Source organism: Rutidosis leptorrhynchoides, chromosome 6, assembly GCF_046630445.1.
Source record: "Rutidosis leptorrhynchoides isolate AG116_Rl617_1_P2 chromosome 6, CSIRO_AGI_Rlap_v1, whole genome shotgun sequence".
Classification (NCBI taxonomy): domain Eukaryota; kingdom Viridiplantae; phylum Streptophyta; class Magnoliopsida; order Asterales; family Asteraceae; genus Rutidosis; species Rutidosis leptorrhynchoides.
This window is the reverse complement of record NC_092338.1, coordinates 378,200,440-378,212,224: the sequence shown is the minus strand read 5'-3', so window position 1 is coordinate 378,212,224 and position 11,785 is coordinate 378,200,440. Positions and strand designations below refer to the sequence as shown.

Here is an 11,785-nt window from a genome sequence, read left to right as displayed (position 1 = left end):
AAAACGGCAAGGAGAAAAGAAATTAATGGTGATGACGGCAGTTTATTAGGGTTTTGAAGTACATAGATAAGAAAAGGAACCAAGGATATCTAAGAGAAAATACTAGAGAGAATTGTGTTAAATAGATCTTGATCTTTAGATATAAGGTGTGTTTGGACGAAAGTAGCTGGAGCTGGAGCTTATAACTGGAGCTGGAGCTTATGAGCAGGAGCTGAAGCTGGAGCTTATTTTTGAAGCTGGTAGCTGGAGCTTATTATTTTTTATAAATGTTTGGTAAACTAGCTGAAGCTTATTTTTCAGTTCATAAGCTCTACTTTTTTTCATAAGCTACTACAAGTAGCTTATTTTTTCAGAGCTTATGATTTTCATAAGCTCTATTTTTTTTGTCTACCAAACAAAGCTTATGACTTAGAGCTTATTAAAATCATAAGCTCAAGCTCACATAAGCTTCCATAAGTTCCAATAAGCTACGAGCCAAACACATCCATAAACGAAGATAAATAAATAAATCTGAATTTGAATTGAATATGACACCCTAACCAAAGTTGCAGGCAACAAAGTAAACACTTGAATCTTGAGGGTTAAAAAATGTGTAATCATCTAAATCAAACGCCAACTGGTTCCCCTTGTCTTTATTGAAGAAGCTCTTGTTGCTCAATCTTTCCGAAAAAAAATTGCACAACACTTGCCGAAAACTGTAAATTAACAAAGTTCGGTTAATTTAATCACTTTGATATATCAACAAATGCCTTCATCTGGTACTTTTTCTGTTTCCCATACCCCACTTTCTCTTAAAGCTCTTTAATTTTTAACTATGTTATGTTTAAAATTCTAGTATTTAGATCTATTCAGCCATAAAGATTGTATCTTTTTGTAATTTGGCTAATTCCCCCTTAGGGTTTGTTTGCACTTCTGTATATTTTGCAGTTAATTTGGTATATTTTTATTGTTCGTTTCCTGCGTTACCCTGTTTGTTGTGTGTAAAGTTCAAAACTTTTCGCTCGTTTGCGTAATTATTGATATTCCAGATATCAATTTCTGGTTATATAGTTTATTATCCTCTTTTTCGTTGAATTAGGGTTCTATCCCGTCCCTTTAGCTTTTACATTAATTAAAGGAAACAAATTTAGGGTTTATTTTTGGCAAGAAATCTTGAAATGGATTATGGTAGAGAAAGTGGAAATGTTGTTCAAATAGTTACTGGAGGTCCCAGAAACAGTGGTGGTGGCGGCGGTGATTACTGGGGTGATCAACCTGTTTGGGCCACCGAGGATGAATACAGAGTTTGGGATAGGGAAACATCTGCTGATACTTCTAATTCGAACTACGATGGTCGGCAATCACAAACTAGATCAGGAAGTGAACCGCCAAATAAGAAACGGAACGGTCAGGTAGGTGATGCACAGGCGAGTAATCGGTCAAAGGCGATTGGGAAAATGTTTTTTAAGACAAAGTTGTGCTGCAAATTTAGGGCGGGTACATGTCCGTATGTGACAAACTGTAATTTTGCTCATAGTATTGAAGAATTGAGAAGACCACCGCCTAATTGGCAAGAAATTGTGGCGGCTCATGAGGAAGATAAGGCGGTTACGAGTGAACCACGAGAAGAGTTTCAAATTCCGTCACTTGGGTCATCTAATTTTACGGTTGATAATCAGAGGTCCTATAAAGGTCGACACTGTAAAAAGTTTTATACTGAAGAGGGATGTCCGTATGGTGATAGTTGTACGTTTCTTCATGATGAACAATCAAAAGCTCGTGAAAGTGTTGTGATAAGTTTAGGTCCTGGTGGTGGGTATGGTGGAGCTACTGGTGGTGGTGGTGGTGGAGGCGGCACTGGAGTTAGTGGTGGCGGTGGCGGAGGTGGTGGCGGCAGTGGCGGAGGTGGTGGTGGAGGTGGCGGTGTAGTGGATGCGACAGGAGCTAATTCGATGTTGAAGCCTTCGAATTGGAAGACGAGGATATGTAACAAGTGGGAACAAACTGGTTATTGCCCATTTGGAAGCAAGTGCCATTTTGCTCATGGTGCTGCAGGTATAGTTCCTTTTTATAAACAATTTTTTAATTTATTGATGTCATTCTTAGACTAAATTTTGTATTTAAATCTGCTTATCTACCTTTATATGTGGTAAATGGGTCAAATTAAACTGATGATTTTAAGGTGATCTTGTTGAATTATTTGTACCACAAATGATGACAATGGAACAAATGCATTAAAAAGTATCCGTGGAAGCATAATTAAAATGTGATTTGTACATAACATAAGACTTGTGAAATAACATATGGAAAGAGTTACACAACCCACCCATTTTGCCACCTGTATGGTACAACTCACCCATTTTGCCACCTATATGGTACAATCCACCCATTTTGCCACCTATATGGTACAACTTCATACCTATTTTGACTGATTATGGTTGTATATATTGCTTTATGCTAAATACTCCTCCAATTAAGGTAGCTTTACACTGATTATCAAGGTTGAAAAAGACACGAGTTGAGACGGTTGGGACCTTAGAACGTTGAGACGGGGGTCGAGACGGACGTTGACTTTTATATAGATAAATATATATACACATATTTCAAAGCCAAAATACCTTCATTGACAAGTTTGTACCTATAATCGCTGTTATTATTAATATGTTACATAAAAGTAACACTAAACTACGTCAATTTTGATCGATTTGACCGATTGTTGACCGATTTTAACCGAATTTTTTGAGTTTTGACCAGCGTTGACCCGACCTTTCCAGCATTTGACCCAACTTTTGACCGTTGACCGACTTATTAGAAGACGGCACGAGGTCGAGACGGGCTAGTCATCAAAACGCCGCAACGGGCGTCATAACGGACGTCGTTTATACAACACAGTTGATTATGAATGATATAATAATATATGATGAATGCATTTATTCCACTTTTAATTGTCTTCAAATATATGGATTATAATGCTTCTTTTGGCAGAACTGCATCGATATGGTGGTGGGCTTGTTGATATAGATTCCAAAGATTCTCCTACTTCCATGGACCCAAACAAGCAAGCTTCAAAGACACCTGTTGAGACAATTGTAGCTGGTGGCCAATCAGCCGCTCATTCAGACGGTTACCATGTCGGGGTTCCTTCTCGGCTGCCAGGCGTTATTCCAAGAACTGGCCGGAGGTTTCAGAAATGGAAGGGCCCCGATAAAATTAGTCGTATTTATGGGGACTGGATTGATGACATCGAATAAGTTCTGGGCATGATTAGATTATATTATTGTGTTTGTTATTTTTCTAAGTTCCGCTTTAAAACTGTTATCGACGAGAACTGTGTTTGTACCTCTCTTTCCCTAGACTGCATGGTTCTAAATGCTTTTTTTTTTTTTTTTTTTGGTAATTATGTTGTTGTTTGCATCTTAGATTATGATACAGGTTACATGTACTAGCTTCACCTTCATCACAGAATTTCTGCCTATTAAGGGCCTGTTTACTTAGTGACTCTGTTTCTTTTTGTACTAGTATTTTTATAGCTTATTCTTAATTCTCAAAGGGAAACTAACTCCAAACATAGAGTTGTTACCAATGTTTTCTTAGATATGTCAAAATGAAACTCTTTGCTAATTCGTATTAGGATAATGTCAAATAAACAATGTATACACATATTAATCTACTAAAATACTTTTTTTTCCCCCGGGATAACCGTTTAAATCGCGTACATTAGAGATAAAAGTATTAACTTTTAATCAGGTTGCTTGAACATTGAAATTTTATCCGTTTTACTTGTTTTTTTATCTACTAAAAAGATGTCATTAGCCATAGTTTAGTAACTTAAAGCAGCATTACTATGTAGGATGCTTAAAAAAACCAAATGGCCTAAAATGCAAAAAGTTCATTAGGACACTAAATTCATATAAGTTCCTCATATGACTCGTTCAAATGGGATGATATGCACCTTAAAATTAGAAGAGAAACTAACCCTACACATCACCCTCTTACCAAATATATTTGAGTTTCTCACTCTCCATCTCCTTTTCTTTATCCTGTTGTCCCACAAACTATGCAACATGCAAACCAAAAATTTCATAGACTCTTTTCACATTTCACTTAATTCACATTGTTATTGTTATTCATCTTTTCCTCCACCAGGCCGGAATTTTAGATCTCCGGCCAACCTACAACCACCTCGTGACTCAGCCAATGACGACAGAACCTGCATCTATTGGACCGCCAGCAGAAACTCCAGCATCCCCTCCCGTTACCATCATTTTAACCACCATTATCCTCGTCATATTCTTTATTGGCTTCTTTACAATATATTTTTGCAGGTGTTTCATGCAAAACGTGTTTTACACATGGAATTCGCGTCATAACCCTTCTGGGGTACATATAGGCGGTCCAGGGGGTGGTGCACCTCCTGGACTCGACCCTGCAATTATAAACACTTTCCCTACGTTTATTTACTCTAATGTTAAAGAATATAGACGTGAGAAGTATGGGTTAGAATGTGCTATATGTTTGTGTGAGTTTGAGGATGATAACGTCCTCCGACTTTTAACAAAATGTTACCATGTGTTCCATCAAGAGTGTATCGATCTTTGGCTTGAGTCACATAAATCATGCCCCTTTTGTCGACGGGGCCTCGAAACACCAATTAACTCACCCGAAAAATCCCCTTTGTCGCAAAATAGTACACCCATGCATGAGATTCATGAAAACGAGATGCTTGAAGACACATTTACTATCAATATCAGAGACGAAAATGAGAGAAACAACAATAATAACACCAAAGAAGAAAGCAACAAAGGGAAGCATGTAACAATTGACGTCATCAATCAACAAGATAAAGAAGATGGTAAAAAAACCGAAAGATTCTCAAGAAATCACTCAACAGGACATTCAATTGCTAAAAATGGCAAGGCGAGTGAAAATGAAGATCGGTTTACACTAAGATTGCCTGAACACATACAAGCGAAACTCGTTCATGGACATAACATGACAAGAAGTTGTACCGAGTTTGGAGAACTCAATACTAAAACATCCGCAGGGAATACTCGATTTGGTGAGGTATCAAGTTCTAGTAATGTACATAAACCATGAGTACATATGAAAGCCTTGAAAAATCACATTGATTCCCACGTTCAAATCGATTGAAGGATATCATGATCAACAACTTTCAAGCAACCTAGATGATATCACATCCCTTCAAGGAAATTTTGTTTATACGAACAATTAGAAAGTTAGTAGGATTAGTTAGGAACATGTAGTATGAGATACTTTGTTTTGTTTCTTGTTGTTTTCTATATGAGATAACCTTTAAACTTGATGTTAACGTTAACGAGTTAAATTGAAGTGTACATGTACTTGGATAAATATGCTTATGCTTTTATATTCTACTAGTTTTCAGCAAATATGCTAGTGTAACATTAATATGTGGCCGTGACCGGCTTCTTGTAGCGAGAGATCAGAAGTTCATTGCACACAGGGTTGTCCCTTAACCCTTAAATTCCACCCAATGGTGTCTTTCGCACATCACGTTGCGGGGATGTTTTGGGGGGGGGGGGGGGGGTGGTTGGTTACCACCCATGCCCTCGGATTGGGCCGGGTTTCCTCCTAAGCAACAGTTTGAGCGAGTTATGCAAAGAGATGAATACGTGGGTGGTTTAGTCCCCTTGATGATCCCAAACTGCTGTTAAAAGAATACGATTATATAAATTATAAATGGAACTACATATTCTTTAAAAATTCGTATTAAAATGTGCGACTTGACTTTCTAAAAAAAAAAAAAAAAATTTCTAAGAATATATGTATGTTCTTGCTAACTTCTTTCTTAGTGTAAACTGAGTGATAGTTCAAGGATCAAATGTGTAACTTTAATCTAAAATAAAATATAGATTGGGGAAATCAGTAGCTCCGGTTAGTGATTTTCAACACTTAACCGGAACTGCAGGTTGTGATCTCAAATTAAGTTTTTTGATGATTTAGATGCTAGTGGCGATCTTATCACTATAATTCCAATATTTGTCTACTCAAAAAATGGATACTTCAACGAAATCATTCAATCCAAACAAGCATTTAAAAGAACAGTAAATAATCTTCTCTTTTCTATTGTCTATATCTTTATGTCCTTAACTAATACATATGTTTTTAGGGTTTTGAACAAATAATCAAAATCCAGAAGCTTTTTTGTTGTTGTTGGTGGTGTTAATTGACATATTAATGTTGGTTTTGTAATGCTTATCAGATTTGTTACCAACTTAACTGGATCATCCGTTCTTGAACTTTTTGTACTTTCTGCATTATTTCCAGTAAGTTTTTTATATTTTGTTTGATAATTTAATTTGATAATCTGTTTTAGTTGCTGCACACTGTCAAGTTTTAATTAAAAATAAAGCACTGATTATTGCACAACAGGTGCTTGATAAAATGTCTCAACCAATAGTACAACTGTTCCTGCAGGATAGTAGAACAATTAATTTTTTTACTTTAGTCCACTGAAATAAGAACGGATGATCAAATGTCTAAACTTGCTCCTCGAGCAAAAACAATGGTACATGTCAAGTGTTTGACCAACACGTGAACCAATGCATGATGCCTGATCACATGGCCTGGTCTGAAGCCCGTGCCTGGTTGCACGGCCTACTCTAGAGACCCGGTGTCTAAACTGACTTTCCTCCCTTGCGCAAGACTAGTTAAGATTCTTGTTGTATTTAAACACATTGTAAACTTCTCTGCCAACGCCCTTGCACTCATCTGCACCTTAACATGTTACTTTTTTCGGTTAACACATTAACTGCTAAACAGAAGAAAAATGAAATTTACACGCAATCCAGAACCACTACACATTTTTGAGATTCAAGCTTCAATGACAATCCATAAACGCAAATGATATTCAGTCCACAAACATTCAAATCCTATATGTAGATTCTGGAAAACCAAATGTCTCCGCGATGGTAGCCTAGTGGTTGAGGAACATTCAGCATAAAGCGGAGGTCATGGGTTCAATCCCAACCCCATGTCCCTCTAAGCATGGGTTACACAATTTTCCTCTCACATGTTGGCCGTGGGACTGGTCAGTGTGAGGCCGCCTGAGGGTTGGCTTTACCCCCTTTTTTCTGGAAAACCAAATCTCATAAATCCTAAGTGGACGTCCATGGCAATGATGCTCACTAGAGATGGTGAATATTTTACATTTGCATAATATGTTTTATCGTATTTTCACTACAAAGATACACCGACATTTATGAAGAAGAATAAATAACTCTGTGTCACACCCAACCTATAATTAATCGTATAGGTAATAAGCTGCAAGTTTGGATGCTTGGGAATCTCCAAAGGAGACTCAAGTTCAATCTCCACTAACTACACTTTGGGTCCTTGCCTTCAAATTTTTTAATTTTTTTATTATTTTAAACTGTAAGTTTACAATAATACTTTCAATAATAGAAAATAGTCAGGCATTTAGGGTGCATATCTAGTTTACTTCTTGTATTGATTATAGATTTCTAGCATATCACATTAAAACTCTCTTTTTGTTTATATTATTTTTGGTTTTCTCTTGACTATAATTATTGATTTCTGTATATGTCTTTGACTGAATCAGATGCTTATTCTATTGAGACATACCATTGGTATCTGCAATACAGGTATATTACTACTAGAATTATGAATATTATGTCGCAGTATTTGACAATTAATAAAAAGCAATGAAACAAAACTTACCATAATAATTATGGTGGGATGGTGTATGAAACATATACCATGTGGTTGTTCCCTACATTGTTAATTTTATGCTGCGTATACTTAGCACATGTACTAGATTATAATCTTGTGTGTTACACGGGCATATTCAATAAAAATACATCGAAGCTAGCTGTTAGAAATATCAATTATACACACATTTTTTTAATTACCATGTAAAAGTTTATTTTGCCCTTTTTCTACTTCTTTGTTTGTATTAAAGTTCTACATTGTGCAGAATCCCCCGACAGATTCGATGCTATCAATTAGTTTAATTTCATTTGCATATCCAGATCATGTTATAGATGATAAACTATCAAAGAAAAAGGATACGTCAACTGTTACATCAAGAAATCCAAGGGTCTACATCATCGCAATGATAGTAGATTTTCTCTCTATTGTTCTTCCGTTCACTTTGTTGTGTACAGTAAGTATCTTAAATCTTGTGAGAAATGCAATTTTGCATTCATTTATCAGCATTATAAAATAACTCGAATTTAAAGTACTTCTGTATGTAATTTTGAGTTAACAGGTTCTAGCAGATTGGACATATATGAGTGGAGTCCTTTTTTTATTGGTCCTGGTTTTCTCTGTTGCATCTAAGAAGTAATTTATGACTGCTATCTTGTTAAACTTGTTTTCTTATATAATTGCAATTGATCGTGTGTCCAACTCATAATTATATTACTATTCAGTAATCAACCGAATTTTTGAATTTAATATTAAATTTAAATTTAAATAATCTTTATAATTATATGACAGAGTCTTGATTGTATTTGCCATCCATGTAGAAATGGATCTTCATCAGATGTGGATGCAGGGGGTCATTCTTTTAGGGCATACGTCTCATCATACAGAGTTTCTATGGTAACCTAACACAACTATATTATGTTTATGTATTATATTTGGTCATTTATTGCTATAAAATTGTTGTTGAAACTTGTTGAATTTTCTAATATTGTATCTATTATGTTTTGTGCCAGATGCTTATTACATGTATCTGTATTTTAGCTGTTGACTTCAAAATCTTTCCTAGAAGATATGCTAAAACTGAAACTTATGGCACTAGTTTGGTAATAATTTTTTCGAATCTTAAATATTTTATTAAAATTTTGTATTGTTCTTTAGTATGGTACTTGTTATGCTAAATTTTATCTGTATTACTTTGGGGAGTATCAGATGGATATTGGAGTTGGTGCATTTGTCTTTGCAAATTCTTTTGTTTCACGTCAAGCACGGGGTATCTCAACAATGTGAGTCAAGCTAGTTTTTGATTAAAAAATCATCTTTTTTAGTTTCTGATACACAAGACATGTGATACCGTATAACATGTTTAAACTACCGCAGGCCGTGCATAAACATGACTTTATTCTTTTGCTTTTTATATGCGTATTTACCAATTTCGTGATATTTTAGGGGTTTGAAAAGTGCACTGTCCTCTACTAGCCCATTGCTGGTTCTAGGGTTTGCTAGACTTGTTTCTACAGCTGGTGTTGACTATCAGGTGAAGGCTCTTATGAATAAAAAGGATGATTTTTTTAATAATAAAATGGATTTGTTTCTGAAATTGAGGCAATTATTTCGATAAGTCAAAATAAATGCTATCTTTTTTTTTTTTTTTCCTTTTTTTTTTTTTTATTACTATAGGTTCATGTGGGAGAATATGGTGTTCACTGGAATTTCTTTTTCACACTTGCGGGTGTAGCCGTCTTAACATCAATTATTAACGTGTCGCCAAAGTATTGTGGGCTTGTAGGTTTCCTGATATTAATAGGTGTGTGATTTTAATCACTTTATTTCATTTTTAATGTCTATAAATTATATGCTCATTGTCATGTCTATACGTTTATTTTATAAATTTTCCAATTTTCAGGGTATCAAGCTTGCCTAATGAGTGGTTTGAACGTGTATTTGCTTTCTCCTGAACGGAGTACAGACATTATTAGCCAAAACAAAGAAGGAATCTACAGCATTTTTGGTGAGGTATTTTATATAGCTTGTTTTGATCAGTTCAATATGTATATCTAATTGGGGCAAATTGCATTAAAAGGTTAAGTAAGCACTTTAGCTGAATTCTCTATATTATTGATTGAACTTTTGTTTCAGTTATAAAAGGTAACAATTTTTTTTTTTAAATGAAATTTAAGGTAACCACACTTAAAAAAGTCTGATTTGCTAAAGCTGATGCGGTAGTCTGATTTGCTAATCCGTTCATTATATAAAGTTGGAAATAAAGTTAGCTACCTAATGTATAAACGCCCTTGATGTACGTTACTGTAATATGCAATTTGCCTCTATTTTAATTTCAAAGTCAGAACTATAGGTTATGTTTTTAATAAATGATGGCCAATATCGTCTTCTTCAGGTTATTGGGGTCTGCATCTAATTGGCGTTTGGTTGGGGAACAATCTTCTTTTTGGAAAGAAAACTAATAATTGGGCAAGACAGCGAGTTTGGATTCTTTTTGTTTTCTTCTGGTATATTTATCTTTCTATATATATAATATATATATGTATAATAAATAATAATAATAATAATATATTATATATAACTTAATAACATGTATATTTATCTATCTTTATTATTATGTCAGGTGTTTAACATTAATTTTGGACAGATATGTTGAAAGGCCGTCACGTAGAATGGTTAGAACATCCTATTTCTTATGATATACGTTTTGAAATAATCAAAAATACTAACAGGAAACTTTTCCGCAGTGCAATTTGACATACGTTATGTTAGTATTGGCCACGAATTTGGAGGTAATTATCGTATCTGTTTATATAAATAAATGCTAGTAGCAATTAGGTTGGCTTAAGCTTCCTATCTAAGAAGCCATTAAATTGACAGGTGCTGGCAATAATGATGCTCTCGGATTATATCCCTGGTCGTAAAGTATCACTATTGGAACAAGCAATCAACCGTAACTTGCTCGCGTATTTCATTCTGGTGAGAAACAAAACCCTTTTTGGGCTTTACGTATTTGAAATTCGAAGTTGGTCATTAAAGGAACAAACAATTTGGTAACGTTTCAATGTTTAACTTTCGCAGGCTAATTTGCTGACTGGGTTGGTGAACTTGTCGATGGATACCCTATCTGTGCCGCCGCTAACAGCAGTATTAATCTTGATAGCGTATGGTTTTATCATATGTGCTGCTGCTGCATTTGCAGATTATAACGGTATCAAATTGAAGTTTTGGTAAAAATAGAAAAGAAGTTCCTGTTGGTTTTATCTAGGTGTAATTCTGATTTATCATTAATACAAAGGTTTGATCTTTATCTAATTTGTACATTTTAATTATTTCCGTCACCACGGTTCAGTAGGTTGTTCATTAGAAGCGTTCTCACTTTCGGTTTCACTTTTATCTGTATTTCTTTCACTAAATGCTAAAGTTAATGGCTTCCCTAACAACTGCATTTTAAAGGAGTCAAAGGATAAGCTCTTTGAAATGTATGTTTACCAGAGAGTCATTTTTTTAAAAGATGGTGATGTATCCACACACACACAAAAAAAAAAAAAAAACTGATAGATCCACTACAAATTGTGCAGTAGGCACTTGTACAATACAAGCACCTAATGCACATTTAAAGTGGATTACTGTGGTAACATTTTGTTTTAGTATGCTTTTTTAAAGCTAATATAGTTATAGTTATAGTTATAACCTACACAGTATTTTCTAGTTTCGTTAAGGGTGGTTTAGACATTTCACTATTTTATAACCTTGATTTCTTGAACCATTTCACATGTGCATCTTTTTTCAAAACAGAGAAAGATGTAATAAAATCCAAAAATATTACCTTACCATTCAAGGCAGATAATGCAGATTCTGCTTCTTCTTTAGATGCAAAAGTCACATATTCATATCCTGCAGACCTTCCTTCAGTCCTTTCAAAAACAACCATTGTAGATACATGATTTAAATAGGCACCAAAGAACTCTTTAAGACTGCTACTTCTTACCCTTCATGCGACACTTGACACGTACAACCAGGGTTGGATGCTCTCAGTGATTGGAGTTTCGTTTGCTATAAAATAAAGTAAAAATAATTGGAACTAAAGTTGTTGATA

General features: G+C 34.9%; 3 protein-coding genes across 4 annotated transcripts; all 3 read left to right on the top strand.

The window, feature by feature from the left end:
- The first annotated feature begins 666 nt into the window (after positions 1-666).
- LOC139852804 (zinc finger CCCH domain-containing protein 12) lies at positions 667-3,446 on the top strand. Of its 2 annotated transcripts, XM_071842137.1 has the most exons (3): positions 667-758; positions 1,131-2,034; positions 2,965-3,446. In XM_071842137.1, exons 2-3 carry the CDS (start codon positions 1,158-1,160, stop codon positions 3,228-3,230), a joined length of 1,143 nt encoding a protein of 380 aa, XP_071698238.1. In that variant the 5' UTR covers positions 667-758; positions 1,131-1,157; the 3' UTR covers positions 3,231-3,446. The 2 variants fall into 2 exon arrangements, with proteins under 2 accessions (XP_071698238.1, XP_071698237.1); XM_071842136.1 differs by lacking the exon at positions 667-758 and having other exon boundaries at positions 809-2,034.
- A 730-nt stretch (positions 3,447-4,176) lies between these two features.
- On the top strand, positions 4,177-5,076 carry LOC139854926 (RING-H2 finger protein ATL29-like). Its single transcript, XM_071844198.1, has one exon. The coding sequence runs from the start codon at positions 4,177-4,179 to the stop codon at positions 5,074-5,076; it is 900 nt and encodes a 299-aa protein (XP_071700299.1).
- Positions 5,077-5,915: 839 nt separating this feature from the next.
- LOC139852904 (uncharacterized protein At4g17910) lies at positions 5,916-11,001 on the top strand. The gene is made up of 16 exons (XM_071842246.1): positions 5,916-6,062; positions 6,221-6,284; positions 7,580-7,622; positions 8,010-8,143; positions 8,249-8,322; positions 8,508-8,583; positions 8,700-8,789; positions 8,896-8,969; positions 9,133-9,220; positions 9,364-9,490; positions 9,590-9,694; positions 10,082-10,193; positions 10,310-10,361; positions 10,434-10,478; positions 10,567-10,665; positions 10,768-11,001. Exons 1-16 carry the CDS (start codon positions 6,013-6,015, stop codon positions 10,918-10,920), a joined length of 1,386 nt encoding a protein of 461 aa, XP_071698347.1. The 5' UTR covers positions 5,916-6,012; the 3' UTR covers positions 10,921-11,001.
- The last annotated feature ends 784 nt before the right edge of the window (positions 11,002-11,785 follow it).

Coding starts and splice junctions, on each gene's coding strand:
- LOC139852904 (XM_071842246.1), top strand. CDS start 6,013: ATGGATACTTCAACGAAATCATTCAATCCAAACAAGCATTTAAAAGAA. Junction 6,285..7,579: donor TACTTTCTGCATTATTTCCA/GTAAGTTTTTTA, acceptor TGACTGAATCAG/ATGCTTATTCTATTGAGACA. Junction 9,695..10,081: donor AGGAATCTACAGCATTTTTG/GTGAGGTATTTT, acceptor CGTCTTCTTCAG/GTTATTGGGGTCTGCATCTA.
- LOC139852804 (XM_071842137.1), top strand. CDS start 1,158: ATGGATTATGGTAGAGAAAGTGGAAATGTTGTTCAAATAGTTACTGGA. Junction 2,035..2,964: donor TTTTGCTCATGGTGCTGCAG/GTATAGTTCCTT, acceptor TTCTTTTGGCAG/AACTGCATCGATATGGTGGT.
- LOC139854926 (XM_071844198.1), top strand. CDS start 4,177: ATGACGACAGAACCTGCATCTATTGGACCGCCAGCAGAAACTCCAGCA.